Here is a 12,039-nt window from a genome sequence, read left to right as displayed (position 1 = left end):
GTGCAACAACAAGGCGCTATTTTTTTAGCAGGTCGGGAAAGACGCTTTGTCCTGTTTATTTTTTTTTGTCCTATCCGGGAAAAAACATTGATACTTTGGGCCTCCTCTAATCAATATAATTAGGCTGCGCATGTGCAACTACACAACGCAAAACAAATATTTAATATGGGTATAGCCCGTCAAACGTTCCTCGTCAAGCAGAACGTTTCTAGGCCCCAGAGAATTAAAAACAAAAGCTGAACACTCCTGGACAACCCAAATATTTTGAGTCTCACATATGGGGAAAGCATTTTTTTTTCTGCTACTTGCTTAAAATATTTGTCTTGCAGTCTCGACTCAAGGCTTTTTCTTTGAATTTTTATGACCTAAAAATGTAATTTACCTAGGATATTTTTTTGTGTGTGTGTGACAGACGGAATTACAACTACGAGTTTCAACCTTGGATTCTTATTGAATCATGGAGGAAGTAGACGAAACTCCACGGAGCAATGGGAGAATCAGTAGGTTCCCAGCCAGGGCCTCGGAGCTGCTTACGTTCTAAAATATTTCGTAAGCACTGGGTCATTGTTTGGGATTCTCCTAAGCCTGCACACCTCGTGTCACCGCACTGCTTTTTTTTTCTCTTTGAACCAATTATGCGTATGCTCTCTCTAACACTACCGCACGGGCGGCCACTTCGGAAGCTCTTTCAATAGCTGTTCTTTATCTCCTCTTTAGAGCACCCATCGCTTATCGTTCGCTTGCCCTGCAGTGGGGAGCGTTCCCCTCTCAATTTGATTAGGTTGGCACCTCAAGTGCATCGTTGGCGTGAATAAAGAATATATGTCACCAGCAATACCGGGTTGCTCGCGGAATTTTATCCACTTCGGCCGACGTACAGTATATAGGTCGCAAACAAAGGATGTTCGGCTAAATTTGCACGCGTGTCCGATACTGTTGAAGTTTTCCGCAATTTGGCTGTTGACATCGAAGGCTTTTAACCGTCTCGTTATCGTTCACATGCTGTCTAGCTATTAACGGCCGTTGACATCACTTCTTGCCATAGTGTTCGTACTTCAGCTGCGCTATCTCAGGCAAACACAAGTAGTAAAAAGAGATCTTCAAGCGCACCGTATAAAAGTGTGGAGCGAAACTGGACTTGAAGCATAAGCACCCTGAGCTGATCCTCACCCGACGTGTGTGAAACGAACGGTGAGGCCTCCAATGTTTCTACTAGGTATTACAGTAAAACTTCGTACTGAGCTGCTGGGGAAGTTGTACATTCCGTTGGTTATTCTTGCTGAACACGTGTTGACGTTTGTACTTAATAACAGAGCCGTAGAGAATGAGTACCACCACGAAGCAGTTTTCAAGTTACTTTAGCTTTTTTAGCAAATCCCCTTTTAGAATGTAACTCGGTTTTGTGCTTCTGGTGGATAGGGTTCTGGTGGATGGCTTCTGGTGGATGGTGATTGGTGTGCTTTTGGGCTTCACTCTGGATAGACCTCAAAGCCGCCTACATGTAAACTATGTTTGGTAGCACGGCTGTAAATGGTGTATCTGTGGGCTAATAGCGTCATCTATTTATTGATCTAACTTGCTAATACATTTTCATTCAGCGCCTAACGGAATATGGAGAAGGAACTGTTAATTGAGTAAATTTTAAATTAACATTTAAGTTTCATAATGCGTGTTATGAACAAAAAAAATATGCGTTTTTTGTGGTTCCAATACATTGTTCTATTCGACTGCAGGCACAATGAAGCAGGCTATCTTGGCCCTGTGTATCTTCGGCTTCGTCGCCGCCAAAGGTGAGTCAAATGCGCTAGAAAGCCTATGATCATCTTAGGAATGTTTCTAGATGCAATGTAGTCGATAAGATTTGCTTACATGGCACGATTACACGCGAAAAGCACGTAGCCCTCTCTGTAAAAAATTGCACCTTGCCTTCCCTCCTCCTCCTGTAGGCTTCAATTCGGGAGATGTAGTCCGGTCGTGCGCCGTGTTTTATATTGCCAGGATAAACATTTAAATCGAAGCACAAGAACATACTAAGCTGTATGGTTGAAGGGCTGTCATCGGCTCTTTTTGCGCTGTAGTGGTTTTTCTGGTGCGATAAACCACTACCATTTTTGGGGGGGCCTTTCATTTCAGTGAATCTCAATACGACGTGCAGTAAGCCCTGTTATAACAAAAACGGGTTATTCAACTTTCCGGTTTATAAGAATTTTTCCGCGGTCCCAAATACAGGGCAGAGAGAGCAAATCATTTCCATTTTAAATGACGTCCTGCTTATAACACAGTCAGTTTCCTGTCTCGGGAAGATCGTCGTATAACGAGGCTTTGTTAAATGTTCACGCGAACACTTTTCAGAACTATTGCCATTGGTGGCACTGCCCTCACAAGTCAACACTGCTTAGTGTACCGATAACATTAGGAACATTTAAGGCAAGACATTCGAACCTATAAACAAACTAAAGGCACACAACTCGAAAAAAATTTCAGCCGGTTTGGTTTTTACGAAAATAAAATAATTAATACCCGGGTTCCAAATGAATTCAATGAGATCCGATATAAAAGAACAACCGTAAAAAAAGACGGAAAATATTCTACCGCTTGCTTTCGCGAGTGGTTCCAAGCACAAGAAAAACAAAACCTAAAGCGAAAATTCGCAATCTGGAGCTCCAAACACTGTTCAGCTATGAAAGGTGTGCACTATATAATAATTTATCGTTTATAGCTCTCACGGGAGAAATTGGGTTTTGGACAAAGAGCATGATTCCTTTTTTTCAGTCTGCGCACACACCCTTCCCGAACAAGAGAGCGGTATCGATGCGGAGTTCGACGCCCAGGCTGAGGTAATCGCCGATGAAACCGCCCTCATCGGGGAACTCTTACACGAGGTGGCAACCAGCCTGCAACAAGACAATCTTCTGAACGTTGAGGTTAGATGAAAACAAATATCTAGCTTTTGTTTGTTTTCAGAAAACTCAGTCCTGTGTTACTTTGTGTGGTCCCATTCATTTCAAGGGTATTTCATCCGACAGGGTTTACGATTTTCGCATTCCAGCTAGGTTAGCATTTTGTTTTCAACTTATCGTTGAAACAGGCCCCAAGCGGGGTAGAACATTGGCTTAGCTGTTTACAGGTAACGGCTAATACGAACCTCATTTCGGGATATTGTAGCGACTGTAAACACATCCGGTTATTTTAAACCGCTATGTACTATCATATACGTGGACTTTTCTTAGGTGAGAATTGTTAAGTAAGCCGGGAATATTTCCATTTCACATGTACATAACTGAAAATAGGCTGTACCCAGCTTGTCGTTCGGAATCCTCTATGACAGGATGATCTTGAATTTACTAATTGCTATATATAATAAATACGCAGTAAAAAATGAATAATATGTGCACACTTATCCACTCTCGCATTGTTACCCCTATAGCCCTACTGAATGGCCTGTACACACGCCTCGAGCGTGTTGTTAGATTCAAAAAGTATGTGACACACTAGGCATCAGTATTGCTTTCTAAATAATGCTTAAAGGGAGTCTGCAACACTCCCGATCAACACTTTCAGTCTTTCCTTCGCGTCTAAAAGCACTGCGAAAACTGTAGTTATCGCCACCACGGAGTGGAACTGCGTGATTTGCTCGTCGCACTATAGACACGCCTTCCGTTTCTGCTTTACTGTCGTTGCCTTCTTTTTTAGAGTGGACATCGAAAGCGTTTATTGCTGCAACTGAAGGAAAGGCGTGTAATAGCTGCTACACTGCTGTAATGATATGTAATTCGAGTGGTCGAAGGACGCCAAGACCGGGAAAGAGAGAAAAATCTTTTGAGCAAGTTTCTAAGTTACCTGATGGGCATAGAGTGTAACTTTTGGCTGAGGTACTTTGCGACTGCCTAATCTAGTTGCTCAGTGTGTTCGTTGACTAAATTCTGCAACCATTTAAGATTTTGCAAAAAGTTGAAATACGTGTTGCAGGGTCCCTTTAAGCATAATCAGCGAAGACGGCTTATGCTCTTCTGTTATTCGTTCCACTTCAGTGTTTTTTTACCGCTTTTGATCGCTCGTTCGTTCATTTGTGTTGATGGCCGTACGGGTGACTGTCTTTTGTATTTTTAAGGGAGAGGAGTACTTCCTTCGTGCGTTCTGGAACCGCACCAAAGAGGCATTGAAGAACGCCACCCAGAAGTTCAAGGAATCGGCTAAAAACGCACTGACAGAGACAGTGGAGGCAGTGAAGGAGGCCAAGGAGCATATAAAAGAAGCAGCGAAGGTAGCCGCGCGCAAGGCGAGCGACAAGGCGACTGAACTACTGTCCAAGATTTTCAGCGACGCCCTCGCGGGCTATGCCCTGGGCGAGTACGAGACCCAGGCTGACTTCGTCAAGGCTGTGTGCTCCCGCATTGACTCTGTAGGACTTCGGCTGATCGAGCAGGGGAAGAACTGGGGTGGCCGCAAGTGACAACCTCCGTCCATGGACTTCACCATTTTCAGTATATCATCACAAGCATTCCAGCTCTTGGAAAAAACATTTACGCAGCCGAATGATATTTCCTTATGTTTTCGGAGGACAGGGAGTTGGGAGAGTTGGAGAAAGTTCGTCTTTACAGATCAGCGTGAAAAAATACGGCACAGAAGAAGGAGGTCTGTTCTGCGCGTTTCTCGGTCTATTATACCGCGTTTCTTTGCGATGATCTTTAATGATCATATTTCTTTATTTGGAAAAGGTACTTAAAAGAATAAACAAAAATCAGGAACGCAGAAGATTTGTAGAGATGTCCTGCAAGGTATCGCTTTCTATATATTAAGCAAATAAACATGTTTCTTGATATTTTGGCAAAGTGTCCATGACTGTAAAAGAAATTGTAACCTTGCGTGGCGTGTGACGTTGTCGCGTACGATGTCGTATATCGAGAATTAGCGACGCGAGTATGACGACGCGTACGTCAGCATCAAATGCAGCCAACCCTCGCTGTACGGCGGAAGGACTTCCTTGATTGATTGATTGATTGCTTGCTTGCTTGCTTGCTTGCTTGCTTGCTTGCTTGCTTGATTGATTGATTGATTGATTGATTGATTGATTGATTGATTGATTGATTGATTGATTGATTGATTGATTTTATTGTAGGGTTTTACGCACCGACGCAACGCAGGCGATTAGGCGCACCGTCTGGCTCTGGAATAATTTTGACCACCTGGGGATCTTTAACGTGCGAAGAAATCTCGTACACACGGGCGTTCCTGCTTTTCGCCTTGATCATGAAAGTGGCCGCCGCGGCGGGGAATCGAACCGGCGTCCTCGTGCTCAGCAGCGTAGCTAGGGGCGACTTCCTTGTGAGCGAGTTATGAGGCCCTCTTTTCCGCTCTTTCTGCCTCGGTTTTCAATCTCCATAACCGTCCTTTTTTAAAGCTAAGCTTTCCGCCTCTACCAGCCAACGGCTCTTTTGTGGCGTGCGGGACGAGGAACTCCCAATGAGGCTGCGGAGGCTGAGGGTGGTTATCACACACGGAGCAAAGTGTAGATTGCATGGCGAATTTACCCAGCGTTCCCCGCGCGCTCTTGCCGGCGGGCACATCGGCGCGACCCGGCTTTGTCGTCTGCTTTAGCGACGGTTGTTTTGGGCCTGTTTTTGCGCAGCTTCACGTCCATTGCGCGCTTCTTTCGCACGGTTTGATTAAACTGTTCGACGGCACCTCCTGGGTAACCCGGACACGACCGAATTAATTGGTCGTACGGCAAAGGTACGTTAAAGATTGGTTTGCAGGGCGGAAAAACAAAATGTAGAGACCAGATACAGACATCTGGCCGCTTGACAAACACTACCTTTTGCGCACTGCTTGCCACGAATGGTACTCTTTTATCTAAATTGGTGAATACCAATTTAGTTGTGTTTAAACAGGTATTACAAAAGGCGAAAGGAGAAACCTGTTCTGATAAATAACGACTATAAGTTCCCTCAGCTTTGTCCCAATTCTCAAAATTACTAAACCAACTAGTTTAAACCGGTATAAATGGGAATCATTGTTTCTCTCCGTTTTCTTTCTGCTGACCCACGTCTGGGCTAAAGCGATGGCGTCCATCCGCTCTATCCCGGCCGTGGGCGACGCTGCTGCGTTCGGTATGCCGCCCCCGCGAATTCCAGGTAACGGCTTGCAGAGTCTCTGGTTTCGCTCTTTCTAGAGCCACGTGCGTGAATTCAAGTGGCGTCGCATGGACAATTGTTGCGCGTGTCGTTTAAAGCTTTGCTTTCCAACCACCTTCCCAGCGTGGATTGGCGACAATTATTTAAGCGAAGCTTTCTATGCCACACTGATGGCGTTCGGTGTCGCTACATAACACACTGCAGGAAAGCCAACTTTACACAATGGCTTTCACAGAACCACGGTGATGATAAGCACAAATGTCTGAAGTAACAAAATGCTTCCCGCGGTCGCAATAAAACCTGGGTGCCTCGCGTTATGAAGCCGACGTCTACCTGATCTCGTCATTCCGACACGGTAGAAACAGTTCGAATTTCGGACTTTGACTCAAGTTGAATGGGAGAAAGTTACGAGTTGTAACCATCTTTCTCTTAAGAAGGGGGCTTTGACTTTTTCATGTTGAATTTTGCTGTCACGGCATGATGATCATTGCTGCTTTTAAGGGTTAATCCTAGTGATGCGTGGTTTATTCCCCAAAAAAATAAATTATTTATAATCCATTCATGCAATATCAAATTAGAGTTATTATTGCTTTTTGAATTATTTCATTAATAAATATTTCATGTCTCGTTGAAACATTGTCACTATGCGGTTTAATCTGATTGAACAGAGTCATGTGCTTAGATCACGGGTGACAACCCAGTGAGAAAAAGATCTGGGCGGTGTAGTGAAAACTGGGCTTTAATCACGATTCGGACAAAGATTGTAAAATTAAATTACGTTAACTTGACGATTCACTGAATACTGAAAAATTGGCGTTGTATGGCGTGGGGCCCTTAACATTGATAGATGGAAATCAAAATTGTTATAGAGGCAATGACTGAATGCGGAGTTTTTTTTTAAAGATGTTCGTGGCAATCTTAAAGGGGCACTGAAGTGATTTGTAAACATTGCGGGAGTACTTCCGCAAATTGTAGTCTGGAGTCTGTAGGTCATGCTTCGAACAATCTCGCTCCGTTTACGCGACTTTTAGAAACGGGAATTAAAAAATGCTGTCCTCCTCTCGGCATCCGCCTCGCCGATTTCTTAGGACGTTTCGTATGACGTCAAAACAATATGGCTTGGCGTGACTGCGCTACTGCACGGAATCAGTGGGCCAAGCGTTTAGTCGGCCGGCGGCCGGCGGGTCGCGCTCAGTTGAAACTAAGCCACGGCACGTTTGTGCTGGAAGAATGTGACTTTAGTTTGTTAGTCTGTAGACTGTATCGAGCTCTCAATTCAAGTCGCTCAAAACAAGCTCACATGCGACGCTTCGCTGACTGCTAAATCTAAGGCCAACTGAAGGCTGGAGAAGGGTCAGCGAAGTTAATATAGGCACTAAAAAATTAAAATCAACCGAAACTTTTATCGGACAGAGTAAAAACAAGATACGGGAAGCATTTCTTGCTCTGCGTGAACTTGGATTTTTTATGGCGCACGGCCGACTGAGAGCGAAGAGCTCTGGGTGAACTAGCACAGCGGTAAGCAGCACGACCAAACATCTGCGAACGCTTTTCCGCCTAAGGAATGCAGTCACTAGACTTAAGATAGTCTGGGAATTTGGAATACGCTTACTGCCCGAGCATTCTTCAAGAAATAGCCATCTAAGCTGCTTGAACTACTTAAACTGAATAAAAATGTAACTTGGTTATACCATTGAAGGACTCTGGTTATACATTATATACTTTATATTTCCGCTCTTGGCAGCGCTGGCTTATGGCCGAGTGGTCTGGAGCACTAGGCGGCACATTCTTTTACAAGTCACAACTTCGAATCCCCAATAGTGCAGGTTTTTTTTAAGTTGATTATTTTTATTTTTGGGCAGTGCTTTCTAGAATGAATTCCCCATTTTTGCGTTGTAACGTTTATTGCTCCACGAGCGAGTTCGCAAAACGCGTGCAGACTGCCAGTGACACGCTGGCGAGTTCTCGTTGGCGTGATGCTACCATAAGCACCTACTGCTTGCGGGTACGGTCCCAAATCAGCCGACCCTTGTCCTGGTGCGAACACGCCTCTTAAGATACAGGCGTGAGTGAGGCAAGCTCCAAGGGTGGGGGAAAAGCGCATCGCATTTGAGCCTCTGCGGTAACGCAGAAGGCGTTCATCCACTGCGTACGCCTCGGCTAGAGATTGTTACGTTTCGAAGCCGTGCTCGTAGTTTTATCTGATACATTTAACAGCCGACAACATGGCAGAAGTGCGGTATGCCGATTACTGGGATATCGAGAATGCCCATTCAACGATAGCGTCGGATGCCAAGCATGTTGTTCCACAAAACCAAAACCGAAACTGGTTTGAATTATAATCTTGGACATCGTCCATTCACGTAGCACCTTGCATTGACGTCACTGCTTTAGTCAGGCTTTATAAAATAAATAGCGCATTATAGAACGGATAAACGATGAAAAGTGTGCTTATTTGAGCCAGTCTACACAGTGCAGGCAAAAACAGGAGCTTGACAAATTCACTACAATGTCCCTTTAAGTGAACCCTAAAATCCTACCATTGTGCCTGCAGGAATTACGGCTTTTAAATAACCGGGGTGTCCAACAGGGATTAAAAGCGACAAAATATCCGAATAAATCGAATAAATTTTCAAAGCTGGCTGATGCTCCAGTTGAGGAACATGATGCAGTGCGAACAGACTATCTATTTGCAATGAAACAAACCCGTACCATTGTGCACCCTGCCAATGGTCAGCGAAGGGGGCACAGTTTTTTCCTTTCATTTCCTATTACGAAAAATGTGAGGCCTCTTCATGGCGATACAATACTCGTGCTCTGAAAGCAAGTTCAAATTCCACTTACACCTGAGCTACGAATCACTTCGTAGTGAAGTGTAAAAACCTTCGGAGCTCTGGGAACTTAGTAAAGCACCTGAAAATGTTTAAAGTGTGCCGAAGTTTTGACAAATGGGTGTTTTTGCTTTTTGCCTTTACTAACCAACCGCCGTCGCCAAGAAGAAAATCCAACCCGCGACCCCGTGCACAGTAAGACCAATGCCTCGACAACTGATCCACCGCGGTGGGTTGTTAACGCATTGGTCTATTGTGCACAGCGTTGGTTGGCTGTGTCCACAGCCAGTTGTCCACAGCATTGCTTGGTTGGGCGGGAAACACGAAAACTATTTCTACTCCTAGTAATCACGAAGCTTGATTGTAACGTACATTGCAGAAAGGTCCGAAAGAATGGAGCTTTAAGAATTAGCACACATAATGAAGGTAGGAGAAAAGGCATGGCTACTCCTCTATAGTCGAAGTTAGGGCCCAATAGAGCTTTAGCGTGGCTACTTCCCCCCTCTCTTCCTCCCCATAACAGTTGCATCTTCGGCCCGCAGCCTACAATGGCACATCTACGCAGTTTCCACTGAACGACCACGCGAGGAGGGTTGTTCCGTGTAGTATCTTGATGACACCACAGTGCGGTTGGGGAAACGATGGTGGTTAACCGTGCAGATAACACCCGAATGACCGTGGACACATGTACCTTCCCTCACTCTGCCTACGAATTCTGCTGCCCGAGCTCTTGCAACTTTTATTTGTTCGAACGCTCCCCAACGTTTGTCGGCTATAGCAACTACTAGACGCGTAAATATTATCGCGCTCGGCCGACTAACAAAGACAGGCAAAAAGCCAGGGGACAAGGGGAAGATATGTTTTGTCGCATTCGGCATTGAGCTACCAGAGACCTCCAGGACCTAGCTTCAATTTTTCTTCAGCGACCTGTCCGACAACACTGTAAACGCAAACTAGCCGGAAATGGAGTTTTAATCAAGTAATGTGCCCTGAAAAGTACTTATAGCAAAACATGTACTCCCTAGGCATGGTCTAAAAATGTGGACGAACCTCCATGGTAGTACCGTTGCCCATCCGTGTAGCAAAAGGGAGGATTTAGAACCACATAACACCATTTGTGAGATGGCGTTCGGTTCCTTGTATACAACCACGTTCACAATAAACTCCCCATCTGGGGTAATCATCTCAAGCGGGCGGTCGCCATGTTAGTCTTGTGTTGTTTCCGTGTGCCGGCACTTCAACCGTGGACTAATGCTAATTAGAACGAGAAAGCAGGACGCGACGGTTGCATGCAGCTTCAAAACCAATACCGTACGTATACCCGTATAGATGCTTCAGCCAGCGCGATCACAAGCAGACAGCGCGGCCGTGTTGTTTCAATCTGTTTATTTTGGCGATAGGTGTTGTCAAACTCTGCTGCTAACAAAGAGACAGTTCTCGCCGTTGCAAACAATTGCAATGTTTATCTGCTTCGCTTGCTTGCGCATATATAGACAATTTAAATTCTCGTGCCAGCGCGCCAACGCACCCGACTGCAGCGACTCAACTTGCCCTGGCGGCACGACTTGCTGCCCGGATGTAAACAACCTCCGTGCTATCAATGCAGCGCGGCCGGTGACTTGGTGCGGCCGGAGCTTCAAGCGCCTCGCCTTGGGACATCATTTTTTCTTATTTGAGAAGGACTAGTAGTGCCATTTGGTGGAAAGATTTTTATGTGCCCCTGTCACACGACGAACGGCCGCTAACAACATTTCGATACGGCGACAGCTGTGGACAGCTCGCTGGTAAGTGGTCTGTCATCAGTCGATGCGTTTGTCAAACGTTTGGATAGGGTTAACTGCGAAGTACCCGTGCCGCACACAGCACGTACACGCACGGGCAAAGAAAAAAACGCACACTCGTTTTATTGTACTTTTTGTGGCTTTTGGTGTATGTATTCGCATTCTTTTGTAGGCCGGTTTGTAACAGGGAATTCGAGAGGAAATCGTTTGTCGCGCGCGGCGTCGTTTCAAAGCAACGTGACGGTTACTCAGGTAGCCGAATCGCCTCCGACAGCGGTGCATCGTCGGGCCCGGTCGGTGAATATTGTGGGACTCTGTCTCTCATATGCATCGAACTGCTCGTGTTCTTTTTAGTTAACTGCTTTACTTTGTAATATCTATTTGTTAACGATCCTGATGGCTTGCCTGTCCAAATATAAGTCTTTGTGTTGTTTTCGTTCAAGGCTCTGACTCATTCTTAGCGCTCTGGTCGGCGAAAGCCGCAGATCAGACGGCCACCCCCTTCGAAAACTGTGCGCTGTAGATTCGGTGGGGTTGTTTGCTCGCTTGAGTCGACTCTTCACATTTAACAGCGTACCCTATTAAGGAAACGGTGACATGCGTAAAAGATGCTATGAGCCTATCGAACGATTAAATGCATTTAGTGTGAACCACGACGGCGACGTGGTTCGAAACCGAAATGTTTTTATTCCCTTTCGGATGATAATGAGGGGTCTGTATACAATCGGGGACCGTCAGTCGCCAGCTAAGGCCACGTAATTAAAAACACAAATTCATGCCCTTATGGAAGAGAACCGAGTTTGGCGTAGCATGACACAAGTCTGCCGGGCATAAAAAAGGATATCATTTTTTTAGAAGAACAATGCACACACTCTTCTTTTGTTGGTAATAACTTTGTCATAATCAATAGTAAGACCATACTCAAAAATTACTCGATTCAACTGACACTCGATTTTGACACGGAGCTTGCAGCTCCAAAAAGTGCACTGTGGTTTTGCGTGACGGAAACTTCTACAATCCCGGTAAATTAACTAAGGCAGGTGTGTGTGGCATGCAGCGTTGGTAAGTTTGCGAGAATAGCGTTTCCATTTCAGCTGTTTTTTGTTTTGTTGCCATGCAATCACAAGTAATTTGGTGCCATGAACGAGGTTTACGTTAGCTAACAAGGTTGTAGTAACGGTTGCGGCTACAAATGACCTTATGCACCAATCATGCTTGTCAGCTCGGTGACACAGAATATTAAGGTGTCAGAATATGGATGACTGAGTCGCCTAGTTTATTACTACTGTAAAA

The 12,039-nt window shown here is 45.2% G+C and overlaps 1 protein-coding gene across 1 annotated transcript; it reads left to right on the top strand.

Moving 5' to 3' along the window:
- Positions 1–1,083: 1,083 nt before the first annotated feature.
- On the top strand, positions 1,084–4,832 carry LOC144167464 (uncharacterized). The gene is made up of 4 exons (XM_077696720.1): positions 1,084–1,191; positions 1,734–1,790; positions 2,773–2,924; positions 4,112–4,832. Exons 2-4 carry the CDS (start codon positions 1,739–1,741, stop codon positions 4,451–4,453), a joined length of 546 nt encoding a protein of 181 aa, XP_077552846.1. The 5' UTR covers positions 1,084–1,191; positions 1,734–1,738; the 3' UTR covers positions 4,454–4,832.
- The last annotated feature ends 7,207 nt before the right edge of the window (positions 4,833–12,039 follow it).

The sequence above is a fragment of the Haemaphysalis longicornis genome, unplaced genomic scaffold, assembly GCF_048455015.1.
Source record: "Haemaphysalis longicornis isolate Haplotype H1 unplaced genomic scaffold, Haemaphysalis longicornis Haplotype H1 scaffold_2, whole genome shotgun sequence".
Lineage (NCBI taxonomy): Eukaryota > Metazoa > Arthropoda > Arachnida > Ixodida > Ixodidae > Haemaphysalis > Haemaphysalis longicornis.
The sequence above is the reverse complement of the archived record's forward strand: the minus strand, read 5'-3'. Positions and strand labels throughout refer to the sequence as shown.

Excerpts from the sequence above, each read along its gene's own strand:
- LOC144167464 (XM_077696720.1), top strand. The coding sequence starts at position 1,739 with ATGAAGCAGGCTATCTTGGCCCTGTGTATCTTCGGCTTCGTCGCCGCC. Across the intron at positions 1,791-2,772 it reads CGGCTTCGTCGCCGCCAAAG|TCTGCGCACACACCCTTCCC; the intron begins GTGAGTCAAATG and ends CCTTTTTTTCAG. Across the intron at positions 2,925-4,111 it reads ACAATCTTCTGAACGTTGAG|GGAGAGGAGTACTTCCTTCG; the intron begins GTTAGATGAAAA and ends TGTATTTTTAAG.